A 13,108-nucleotide genomic window follows, 5' to 3' on the forward strand; every position below is an offset into this window, starting at 1 on the left:
CTGCAAATACTCCTCACAATCAGGCAAATCGACCCTATTACAGGACAGTCGCGCTGAGGAGTTATCATCACCCCCGCTCTCTATCTTCATGCAGCCATCCTAATTGCATAGAGGATATTAAGCAATTATTTTGACAACTGGAGCTTTGTCACTGGCTCTCCATTTTTCACGTAATTTTGTTCCTCACAGAAATACCACCTTAAAGTAAGATCGCTTTCAGCATACGCATAAGCGTCTTCCTGAGCAGGAGATGCAGATTGCTTTGTAAAAGAAACGATACCCAAGAAAGACTCCTTTATAGCTTTATCGCAAAACGCGACGTTCTCCTTCCGCTACAGATCCGAGCCCAGACTAAACCTTCTAACGACATTTTCCCACATATGCAGCAGCCGTGCTTTGCGTCAAGGCAACCTCCACGGATTTAGTTGCACTTTTTTATTATTCAACTTTTTATACATAATAAATACAAACTTTTTACAGCCAATATAAAGAAAGCATTTGCACCTATGCTTTCAGTGTACTGACGCTGTACACGATGATACGTCGAATACATGCCCTGTATGAAGAAATCATAGTTAAAAAGGAGGCATATTTTTACAACTTTTCTTCTTTTTTTTTTTTTAAATAAAATTAGCAGCTCTTACAGAAAATATTTTAAAATACAACTAAAGAGACTTTAAATAACACTTTCTGAATTTTGAAAGTCCAGGTATGAAGGACACAGAAAAACTGGCCAAAGAAATTGAACGTGAACGTTATGGCAACGCTTGCTTTTCTTCTGCACTGCGAAGCTTTCAAAATTTTTGCAAACAGATACATCTTTTTTTAAAATCTTTTTAAACTTAAGAACAAGTTTGATAAAACACATAAAAAGACCTCAAACAGATCAACAGGACAAGAGGTGCAAAAGAATGAAAAATATGGAAAAGACTCTTCATTGGACAGTCACTGATTTCATAACTGATCAATGAATTTTTTTCTTCAAAACAGCCCCACTCTTGGTTAAAGATCCCACCGGGAAAGGAGATTGGCAAATGCTAACGTTTCAGAGACCCAGCTTGAGCTGGGATTTACAAGTATGTGCAAAGTTTATGATGAAATCTTGTTACGTGATTTTGTAAATGCAGCCTCAAAAATAGCCCTTGTTAGTAACCTAAAGGTAGAAAACGTACTGGCTTAGAAAAAAAAAAGTGAACGCATATGAGCGCATCCACTATAACCCATGTAACAGCTTAAAAAACAACTCTGTGATGCTTTTTCATCGCAGCTTTGATCAGATGGACATCGCTATTCTGAGAATAATTTAATGATCATATAAAAAGAAAAACCTGTCGGCGCTTTTCCCCTCTCCTACGACCACGTTTCTTCACGTTACAACTCAGAATACCCACTTCCCTTTCCTTTTAAACAAACAAACAAACAGTTTTCTTTTCAGAGATCTCCCATTTAAAATGAGCTTTGAAATTCTCGTACTCTTTCTTTCTCGCATAAGAGTAATTCGAGAGCATAATCTGTTACGTTCCTCTTGGCCACAAAGGTGGTTCGAAGGCTTGGAATAAACCAGAGATTCTCCTGGTTCCCTGGATTTGGCTAGTTAATGGGCTTTGCACGGGAAAACGTTACAGGACCATCCAATGCAGAAACTAAATAAAGCATGTAACTATTCTAAATGTAACTTCTAAGTCTAGCCAGATGTTCTGATGACAAAGATATACTGCTAATGTTGGATAATAAAGTACACGGCAATAACTGGGATAAGAGTGACCCAAGTACTTAAAAAGAAAAAATCAAATCAAAAAAACCCAAAATCTGCTAAGAAAAAAGAAATGAAGCTCAATTTCCAGATCTAGACAAAATCTCACTTACTTTTCTACCAGTTGGTTTATGCTATGGAACAAGATCTTGCTACTAATTCAGCACCTCCATATTAGATACTCTATTACTAAATGTACTGCATAAATATTAATACAAAGAACATTTAGTTCCATTTAACTGTTAATTATTGAAGAGGTGTGCATTAATGTAATTAACGCCATATGATCTGCATCGCTTTTCCTTATAAGATTATTTTCCTTTTTCTTCCTTCTTCAAGGGGATTAAAGAGGAGCCAGCCTCTCCTTACGCTTCTTTTTCAGTTCCCTTTTTCACTCCGTAAGATCTGATTAATACCTAATCAGACAAGTAATGCTACTTGAAGAATTGACAATCTTTAACACATTCCTATGGCAACAGTAATATACTGTACTAATGCACGTGATATAAGTATGCTATGACTAAGTTGCATGAATGAGGCTCTTTCCTAAGCCTCCATATAAAAATCGACCGTCTTCAGCCAAGAGAGAAACCTGCTCCAAGGCGATCCTCTGCTCGCTGTTTGGCCCATCTTGGTTTGTGCTAAGAGAGGAAGAATGATATATACAAATCAAAACAAAAAAGGCACAAAATATTCATGACTGTGGGAAGGAGTCCACCGTGTCACTGTCACATAAAATCCTCCCTATCTCTTGCTCTATTAAAAGTCTTCATCATGCAAAGGTGCCTAAAAACGAGACTGACCAAATACCGCATTTGGTCTTGATTGTAGCACTACTACTTAACTAGTCCAATCATTACACCAGAGTAATTTCCACGTCCTCTATCTTCTCTGTTGTCCGGCGATGATGCTGCGTAGGGGGCGGTGGAGCTGCTCGCACCTGAAACAGCCAGAACCAGCATGGAACTATCAGAAAAGTGTCAAAATTTCAAAACTTGAATAGACTAAAGCCGAGACTTGGGGCACACACCCCGAGACACTGCAAAAACATAGATATTAAATATTAACAAAACTAACCAGCTGAACTCCAGTTATCTCTTACATTAGGTAAGGAATACAATTAAGCCATGAGTGTTGTTCATGATGAAAAAACAAAAAAAAATTAACTTAGGTTAATTTTTTAAATCTTAGGTGTTTTTTTCTCCAGGATGATTAGCAGCCATGAGAGTGCAAACATATTGAGGAAAATAAGTTATTTAGTGTGTCTGAATCAATGAAAAATCTGGTAGATAAACCAAGAATGAACTTTGGACTTTGCATCAAGCGCTGGAAGCTGATGACACCCTTGCTGGGAACTCATGCGAACTGGAATCCACAAGAACGAACGCCTTGTTGCACATAAGCCGCTTACTCATTTAATCAGTCACTGACCTCAACGACATACATCTGAAATCTGATGCTATTTTCATACTCTGACACATCAGTAAAGTTATTATTGCTCCTGCTAGAGCATTACATTAAGCTTTAACGGCTCTGCACGCGGAATTTTTATGTTTTCAGAATACGCCACAGTGACTTGCTATGAAAAACTGCAGTTTCAAATAGCTGCGCAACCCTGGCAAGAACTGGAGCTTCCAGCTGTACTCCAGCAATGTCATAGCAAACTTCACAGTATTTCTAAAACAGGAATAAGTTAATACGAAAATTCTCTGATCAATACATCAATATTTAATGACGCCGTACTATCTCTGCCTTGCATACTTCCATGAGTAAGGTCAACTCACTGACCGACTCAGCCTGAGCACATAACAGCAGTGAAAACTGTGGGCTCTACTGATGTGAACAAGAGGGATTCAGGTGCATAAACACAAAATGCTGTTTTGAAGTCTAGTCAGACCACCATCATTACATATGCTACGTGGCTGAGAAAGGCAATGCTAAACACACTTTTTCTGCAACTTTATTATTCACTGAGAACGCTAGGAAAATACAGGTGGTAAATCTTAATGCGATTTGGAAAGTTCTAATTGATCAAATTCTTTCTTTCTTTTTTTTTGGCAAAATGTCTCTTTTTAGGCAGCAAAGACATCATAAAAGATCTTATCATTGACAGATTTTAATCTGCAGCACTCACATCAGGGGGTTTTAAAACAAACTTAGCCCTAAATGCAATGGAGTCCCAAGGACCACATCTTATGTCAAAATGCTGGCAAGCAGAATTGTCCGCCAACACATTGCGCAGCTGACAACACGATCTCTGGAAAAAAAAGTAACTGTACAAATCATGTGCTCAAACTGTTCTAACAACTATTTACCGCCTCTTTTTTAGTTCTATTTAGGGGGTATTACATGTATGCAAGAACAGAAACAATCTCCCAAAGCCTGCAAAAAGCAATGCAAGATTAGCAACTGAAGTCTTTTTTTTTTTTACCATCATTAGAGATGTAAAAATTTCCTTCCTGGTTAGATTTCGTGATTCATGTGCCTCACACAGAGACACACAGATAATGAAGCTATAAAGGTAGATACAGATGAGATTCAAGGTCATCTTTAAACACAATGACTTACTGTTTAAACAAGGGCAGCTTTTTTTTTGTTCCAGCGTTTATCTCATGCAGCTCTCAAGTTCTACAGCTTTTTGACACATCTACGGTATAACCAATGAGGAACGAGCACATCTTTCCTTGAGCTATTCTTCTGCGATACCTTATTTTTACACTTAGCTAATTGGATTTGCAGAACTCAGAGGGGCAAATTATCAGGTGTGCTGTATCAGCAGAATGCCACTGCTTTCAGGGTACCTATCCTGATTTACCTGGACTGGTGATATGACCCGGCTTGATAACATTGCAGAATCAATAAGGACAGCGGTATCTGAAACTTACAGGTCGCAGTTTGCCATAAGAAGTTTCAGGAGGAAGTCGTGGAGGCTGGGAGAATCCAGGAGACTCTGAACTGAAGCTGTTTTCTGAAAGATTAAGCAAGCCACCATAAGCAGTCCGCTTGTTATTGCTGAGTTAGCTTCATATTGCAAAGAAAGCTTTTTTCCTTCTGAAAGGTGAACATTCTCAATTAAACATTTGGCTGAAATGTTTATTATCACAAATTTTCTTACCGTTAGTGGATGGTGATCTGGGGAAGTACTGGGAACCTCTCTTATCAGGACTATGGTATGGACTAGTGGGTGGTTGGTCATACAGTGGCAACGGAGGAAGGGCATTATTAGGCTTTGGAGTTGGGGATACCTGCGTTAAAAAGAAGGAAATGCTGCAGAAAGCATGTTTGAGAGAGAAAGCCAAGATATCCAGCAGTGAATTTTTTTTTTTAAATCATAAGTTGCCACTGAGCAAAAATTCTCATCCTTTCCCAGATACAATTCAGATAGACTTTTTAAAGGTTATCTAAAACCAGTCATTTGGCCAAGTGTGCCTCTCCACATACACTCACATAAAAAATGTTCAGCTCGTGATTTATCACAACTCAATTACACATGTGCCATTTAAATACTAAGAGAAATACAAAGGCGTAATGATACCCATGTATGTACCTGTAATTCTGCCATGGCACCAATATGAAACAAAATTAACATTAATATTGCATGGCACAGAATGCATGCGATGTAGTTTGTCCGAAACAGCACTATGAACGCCCCGTCAGTTAGTTTTGACAGGCCTAAGACGTTCCTACTGATCCTAATATAGGCTGCACTTTGGCCCTTCTCCGTCCAGTTCTGCAAAGCTATTGCGTGCCTCAGTCGGAGCAGAGGAATTGCACAGCCAGGAACGTAGCTGAAGATACTTCTCAGTCGTCATGGTCGCCTTCTCAAATGGAAGAATAAAAAATACTGTAGAAATTACTCTGTAGGAAACATGGAACTCCAGTGACTAGCACCACAATTACAGATGAAAACGTGTCCAATTTTCTATTGTGATATAAGGATTACAAAACTGAACCAAAATGAGGCCGTTGTAATAGAACGAGTTATTATAGTGGAATATCCTACAGTATTTTGCCCTTCAAAAACTGGGAAGATATAGAACAGATTTAAGTATGAAAATATTAAATTAGGATTAAGAGAGCCCGTAATTGTCTTTTTGCCAGGTTCTGTTTGATCTCTCGGTATATGCAATAAATTAATTATAGAAATTAGATTGTGAATTTTCTCCTTTGGTTCGTTTCCTTTCTGTCCAACCACTTTCTTCTATTCACAGATCTGTTACGTTCACCAAAAATTCATCACTTGATAATTATTAGGCTGGATAAGAAACTAAAAGGTAACCGTTCAAGATTTTCCTTCTTAAATCCGTTCTGATTTTTTTTTCCCCTCAAGAAGAGGCAAATCTCTGTGGCCTTGCAAAATCTCCCAATTTCTTTGTTATCTAATGTCACCTTTTCATAATATCTACTGCATTAACAGTGAAAGAAAAAGCTGGAGTTTGTCAAAGCTCATCACTGAGTGAAAAGGGTTAGCATGCAGAAACTAGGTTTCTTACAGTAAAAGGTTCTAATAAACTGGTACCATACATGCATTACGAGCACTTTAACGTTTCACATACCTGAATATCTCCAATCCACTGAGTTTCTCCGTTTTCTGAAGCTGTAAGTTCTTCAACTAATACAGATGGGAACACCCCAACACGTCCATTGAATTCCCCTTCCCAAAAGCCATCATCATCTTGATTCTCCTTGTTCAAGATGCGGATGATAGCTCCTTCGGGGAAGGACAGCTCATCGTCTGTCTGGCCCTCATAATCATAAAGTGCTTTTACAAAACAGACTGAAGAACGGGAGAAAGAAAAAAGTATAATCACCAGGAGCTTAAAACAAACAGACAAACAAATACTGCAGATAATTGCTCAGTCAAATTATTTTACTTTCCCTTTAGCTTAATGCTAATCTCAATTCCATGAGCTATCGAGGTAAATTCCACAGATTCTTGATATGAGATAAAAGATTAATGAGAAGACTTGCACTCAGACGCACGCCAAATATGAGAAATTCTCATGCACAACCTTCAAACTCGATCTACAGAGTTCTTTCAAGAACAAACTTGATAGACTATTTATTGGTACTTACCACTGGAGTCGCCGTTTAGGTTGCCTGAGACTAGGTCAGCCTCAGTTGAATTATTTGAGGTGTGTGACCGACTATCCAGTGCCGCAAGGGACTGTAGCATACTCAGCAGGCTGCTGGACGTTGGGAACTGCAGATACTTCTCTGGAACATAACCCACTTGACCTGCCTTGTTCCGTGCCTGTAAAGAAAAGACATAAAGGGCGTGCTCTGCTTTTGCATACTTTTATTAGAACAATCCAAATACTTTTTCCTCTCCCAAGTTCTGTTTCAAAATGTAACAATGAAAAGAAACTGAGCTGAGCAAACGATACCTTTACCCAGTCTTCCATATCTCCATCTTCAATAACCTCCAAAACTTCATGTTCCTCTATGGTCAGTTCATCTGGCTGAGAAGCCTAAAGCATATAATAGGAAGATCACAAAAGAGAAGTGTTTGCAGCTGCAAGGGACAGACAGTATAAAGAACGTTGTCATCCCGCCATTTGTTGAAACTGATGATGTTAAAATCCTAAAAATTTCTGATGCAGTATACTTCAACAATAACTAATAAAGGTTCTTCTGTACAACTACTGATACTCAAAAGGCCTTTTTTTTGGTCAAGAAGATAGAAGGAAGCACCCTGAATACCACCCAGCATATCGAAGCCTATTTACCTTTGCAGCCCTAATTACTCCACACTCGTAAGACCAAATCTGTGACTGGCTTCGGCTCCTGAGGTGGTGTGATTTACTGACCTAACGGCGCTAGCAAACGTAAACAGCATGAATGCGGTGTGTCAGCAAAGCTTTAACTCATGCACGGTGGCTTCGCTATAATGGTACAAAGAACTGCTTTGTCGCGCCGCCTACAAGCTCGCCTAACGTTGACAGAGCACGTCTCATGCAGACACGCTGACTCAGCAACAAAAACGAGAGCCTCTCCTAACGCAGGCAGGCAACCGGTCTCCTTGAAGTCAGACAGGGCCACCTCTACGTGCTTCGGTTCAGGCATGGACTTCAGTACTTTGCTGAACTGTAGTTTAAGTGCATTTCACAACTTCAAGAATTTTACACTTTTGCAGTTTTTCACAACTGGATGTTAAGACACTTGCACAATTCTTGAGCCAAATGTTAAAGTCCTGACTCGGACAAAATTCCACAGGCAGGGTTACATCCATTATTTGTTGCACAATTTATCTTATAGTCGGATACAAATTTTGAAGAAACACAAACCTTGTATGAATAAACAACTTTGCAAGTCAGAGGATAATTTCTTAGAGTACCAGAAGGACTAGAACTACTGTCATCAAAGACATCCATGCTGTCCTCAAACTCTTCACCTTCTTCCTTTTCCGCATCGGCATTAATCTATTAAAACAAATTAAATTTGGCATATTAGAAAACTAAAATCAGTGAAGACACAACAATTGACAAAAATGACTTGACCAATACTCTTCAGCATTTTTTTACTACTAACGATTATTGAAATATCAGTAACGGAATAACAATATAATGCAAGCTTTTTTCATAAAAAATAAGAGAGGGAAACCATCACTAAATAATATTCACCATACGATTCTCAAATAACATCAGAAAAGCAGTCACCAAACAAAGCAAAGAGGTGGAAGGAAAAGAATAAGAGCTGTCATCAATTTACATCTTAATTCAACTGTATTTCTTGATTCAAGAATAGGCATCTGTATTTTAAATATATTATTGTAAAAAAAAACTAGCGGAAGCTACAGCTCAATTGTTGGATGGCTATATATTTTTTTTTACACAAGACGTGAAACAGTGGCTAATGTACTTCAAAGATGTCATTTAAGAGCAACAGCATACAGCTTGATGGAAAAAAAGAGTTGTTTTCTGAGGATTTATGCTATTAAAAGACTGATGCACCTATTACCGCAAGTTACAAAACGAAATTGCAGAGAAATACTCGGAAAAAAAAAAAAATCAGCCTTCCATCTGGTGTACTCTGCACAATAGATTTGCTGCAGTTTATAAAAAAAATTCTTTAGGGAAAGAATTATGATTAAAAACTAGCTATGGAAGTCTAAATAAAAGCTGAAGTCAATCTGCTGGAAAAATACAAGTTTCTATAAACGTAGTTTGGGCAACGTTGACGTGTGCTGTACTTTGGCGCTGTGCCTGGATTCAATTTTGAATAAACATTTTATCTCATGTGAAAACAGGCAAGTCCTTCCAATCAAAGGCAACGCTGTTATACATTTGCCATCTTCCCTTTATTTCTTCATTTCAATTTGAGAGCGAACTTGGCACTCCTGGCACAGCCGATAAACGGACAAAAAGTTAGGCTGAGACCAGAGAGACACTGCGCAGGCTTCCCAAGCCAGCTGTCTCCATACCTCAGCTCTGCAACGACTTTGCTCTTCTCTACCTGGGGCAGAACGGCACAAAGCTGAACGATTTTTTATTGTTGTGATAGAATTTTTTTTACGTATGGAAATATTCATACGAATTTCTCCCACTCATTTTCTTCCAAGCAGTGTTTACAGCCATTTCTACTTAATGGTGCACGTGGAAGTTGTTGTAACCAAAAAAAAAAAAAAAAAAAAGAAGAAGTGGTATCTCACCTAGCTAATGGTTTGATATATTAATGACTAAATAAATTAAGGCAAATCTGAGGGTTTTTTCCCCCCGTCTCGGTTTCTAACCGGCTTTCGCTACGCGTGGTTTTCTTCCCAGCCACCAAAGCCGAACGTTCAGCTGACAGCCGTAGGAAACATCACGGGAATTAATGTATCATGTCTAGAAATACTCGTTCATAAAACATCTGGTCCTGGTTTTCTAACACGAGGAGGAAAAAATACATTTGAATTTTCAGTGTGTGGGCTGCTCCACAATTTCTTTCAATAGACCCATTTGCAAAGTCGGCACACACAGAGAGGGAAAACAGTATTAATGATACAGAAAACTTAGCGGTTTGCTTCATAAAGCTCTTCTTTCTATACAGAGCCTGGTGCCGAAAGACAGCCTAAGCAAAGAATAAATGCGTGGGCCGCAATTATATCAAAGGCACACGCACACGCACAAAAAAAGAGAGCCAATAGAGGAATAAATACAGATTAAAAAGCGACAAGGTAGCTTGATTAAGCATATGAAGAGGATGCAAATATAGCATTTATACATCTCATTTTCTGTGCATATATTACACAAGAGAGATTCAATACCAAAACCGGTTATCACTGTCCTTAAACCCTTTGCTCATCTACTCTGAGAACGCCGAGACCCTACCGACAACAGAAAACGCATTTATGCCGGACCGCCTCACTTCTCGTTTGGGGGTACAACTTGCAGGAGCTTAAAAAAAAGGCTAAAATGTCATGGCGGTCCACTGGCGGAAGGGTCTGCTGAAGCCCCAAGAGCATCCCTTGAGCAGCGGCATTTTGCAACACGCATACGAAGGGCCCGAAACCACCACTGGCTTCAGGCAGGTTGCTGCCATCAGGCTTGGCTGTGAACCAGTAACCTAATAGCCGAAAGAAACTATAATCCTTTCACGCGTAAAAGCATCCAGTTGCACGTTCACAGCAAACGTACCAACTGCAAACTTTATTTACCACTCTGCAAATACTACACTCATCCTGCACAAACCCTACTTACGACTGTACTGTTTAAAGTCACCGTTAATACAAAACATAACCCCCACAAAGACGTTATTCTCGCCTTCCTTCTGAAGAAATTACGTGATGATCACGACATAGCTGTTGGCCTCCAGGCGACATAAAGGCTTCCCAATTATGTTCATGCACAACGCTAGCACTGCATACATTTTCCAGAGGATATTAAAATTCAAAATAACGGTTGGCTTCTTTTGGCAGCTACAGCGGAAAACAAAAATCGCGTTGCCTCCCAAGATTATGCCTTTCAGCGTTATATCCAGAAGCCAGCCAGCTGCGGAGGCGGTGGGATATTGATTCCTTCAGCTCATTACATGATTGTAGCGGGCCAAATAACGACAGAGATAGATAGCAAGCCATCTATGCCGTTTTCTCATTTGTAGCTCACCAAAAGAAAACATACTGCCAAGTTTTGCCGAGCAAGTCGTGTCACGACAGATACCGACCCAAGGAGCAAAGCCCGGCATGACATGGCAAAGGCAGACCGATGATTTTTGAACGCTAAACGCTACCTGCTCTTCCGGCGTGAAGTGAAGGTGCAGCCTGTTGTACGCTGCACTAACCCTTTCAAAAATTGCAAGTAATTTGTGTGACACTTCCAAGAAGTCCATTTACGGGCCAGCCTCACGTGGCCCGCCAAGGGCAAGAGCATCTTTTTTTCATACAGGAACGTGTGCAAGTGTAAAAAGGGGGGAAATCAGAATCAGGTTTTAACCTCCCACGCCGCAGCATCTTCCAGCTTGCTAGGGACTAGCATGGGGTTTGGCTTCTGGGCCAAGCGCTGGCATGTCTGGTGGGACGGAGAAGAAGGCATTGGGAAGAGCCCAACAGGAAGCTCCTGTTGTTCAACAGGAAGCTGAAGGAGGTGGCGTACGAGAAGAAGAGGAGGGGGGAAAAAAACGAACCCACATTTAAACACAGCTGTGTAACGTATCCTCATCTCTCATAGCTTGAAAGGATCTACAGTGAACCTGAGCACCAGCATTCCTCTGGGCTTGGGGAAGCACGAAACTTGGACCTGCATACGGCAACTTTAATCTCTAATTATGCTATTAACCATGGGAATAAAGCCTCCAGAGAGAGACTACAAAGAGCAGTGATTACAACGACCTTTATTATAAATCACTGTCCCTGTGTTTGAGCTCTGGGTCTAACATCCTAGAAGAAACATCCTAACATCCTGAGCAGAAGAAAGCAAAGAGCGCTTTCAGGAAGTGTTTGTTGAGTCTCCACTCAGTGCTCGCTTACTTCTTTTGAACTAAAGTTAAGTTGACATAGATGAAAAAAAAAAATCTGTACATTCAAAGCAGAATTTCCCTGTAAGGGTTTGCCAGCAAAACACTTACCCATTACCGGGAAAACAGTGAAGAAACAAGAAAACATGAAAATGCATGAGAACGAGCAGGATTTTGGGGTGTGTAAATGCACACTTGCTGGAATGGACATTGGGTTTCTTCTAGCTGGTCAGCTAAAGAGAGACATGCTCAAAGCGGCTGCAACGCAACGAGAAACCACACTCCCACCCCACTGGAAGTTTTGTTACACACAAGATTTTACTACTCCTGGCTCCAAAGTGCTTGTCAAAACCATTAAAGCAAAGTGCGTATTGAGTAGTTTTAATAGAGTATGAAGATCACAATAAAGAAAGCATCCACACAGAAACTGAGGCTTCATAAAAGCCTCTGAACTTTGTTAAGTATTCTGCCACGTGCTCAACACAGAGCCAAAATCTAAAATTTGTTTGAGGCAAACTGACTAAACTTTTAGGAATTTTATTTTTGTTGGTTACTGCTGAAGAGCAACAGATTGGCGAGTTTTACTGCCAAAGGTGACAGCTCAGCGTTGGATGCCATGTAAGGGAGAGGGGGAAAAAAAAGCAGCTTTTTTAGTACTTCCTGTTTTTTGAATAGGATTCCTTGGTTCGGGCAGCTGTTTGATTCAACTATTACTGTTTATTTTGAAAGATCTCATTCTTCTGGGATTGGGGGCGGGGGGAATTTTTTTAAATCCCTCCTTGAACGGCATAAAAATGTGCTTTCTTCAAAGCTAAGCATTTCTGAGAACGAACTCCCAAGCCACATACGGGAGATGTCAAATCAGTTCTACGCATGATAAATACAATTAGTTTCAGGTACAGCTGAGTGTAAGAATCATTACCGATTTTACATTGATCCGAGTTGGGTTTCAGGTAACTTTTGTATTCACTGGATGAAATTTGCAGGATTTAAGATGACTTAGGACATAGTGAAATTTGCAATTGCATTTAAAACAGTTTAAGAAGTCATCAACTCTTTGGATGAAACGCAGGAGCGAGCATGCAAATGGTTTTCCTTCGTTCCAATTCAACTTTAGCAGGGTTTTAAGTGAAACTCGTTACTCACGTAGGAAAAAGGTGCGTGCAAATATTCACTGCACCTCATGTAACGGGGCAGTAACTTGCAGGTGAACAGCGGTAACATCGAACCGCGACAAATTTGTTGGCGGGACACATCTAACGCCAGCCACAGAAGTGGAGAGCCTGTTTTCAGGGAGCCTTTCGCTCATCTTTAAGGGAACAAATTTTCATCTAAAGTGTCCAAATCGATCTGGAAAACAGGCTTAGTTTTCCTGTTGAGTCTCACTGCAATCTGCTTCTGAGGTACCTAAACTGCTCTTGA

The 13,108-nt window shown here is 39.9% G+C and overlaps 1 protein-coding gene across 7 annotated transcripts in view; it reads right to left on the bottom strand.

Annotated features, from left to right (window-relative positions):
• Positions 1-420: 420 nt before the first annotated feature.
• FCHSD2 (FCH and double SH3 domains 2) overlaps positions 421-13,108 on the bottom strand; it is a 168,782-nt gene continuing 156,094 nt past the window's right edge. For all 7 annotated transcript variants that reach the window (XM_068930774.1, XM_068930777.1, XM_068930773.1 and 4 more), the window contains 7 exons: positions 8,041-8,175; positions 7,141-7,224; positions 6,830-7,007; positions 6,310-6,530; positions 4,869-4,998; positions 4,639-4,721; positions 421-2,693 (listed from right to left, as the gene is read on the bottom strand). In XM_068930774.1, the coding sequence (XP_068786875.1) occupies positions 2,610-2,693; positions 4,639-4,721; positions 4,869-4,998; positions 6,310-6,530; positions 6,830-7,007; positions 7,141-7,224; positions 8,041-8,175 (915 nt within the window). In that variant the 3' untranslated portion in view covers positions 421-2,609. The remainder of the gene's footprint in view (positions 2,694-4,638; positions 4,722-4,868; positions 4,999-6,309; positions 6,531-6,829; positions 7,008-7,140; positions 7,225-8,040; positions 8,176-13,108) is intronic.

Source organism: Struthio camelus, chromosome 1 (genome assembly GCF_040807025.1).
Source record: "Struthio camelus isolate bStrCam1 chromosome 1, bStrCam1.hap1, whole genome shotgun sequence".
Taxonomy (NCBI): domain Eukaryota; kingdom Metazoa; phylum Chordata; class Aves; order Struthioniformes; family Struthionidae; genus Struthio; species Struthio camelus.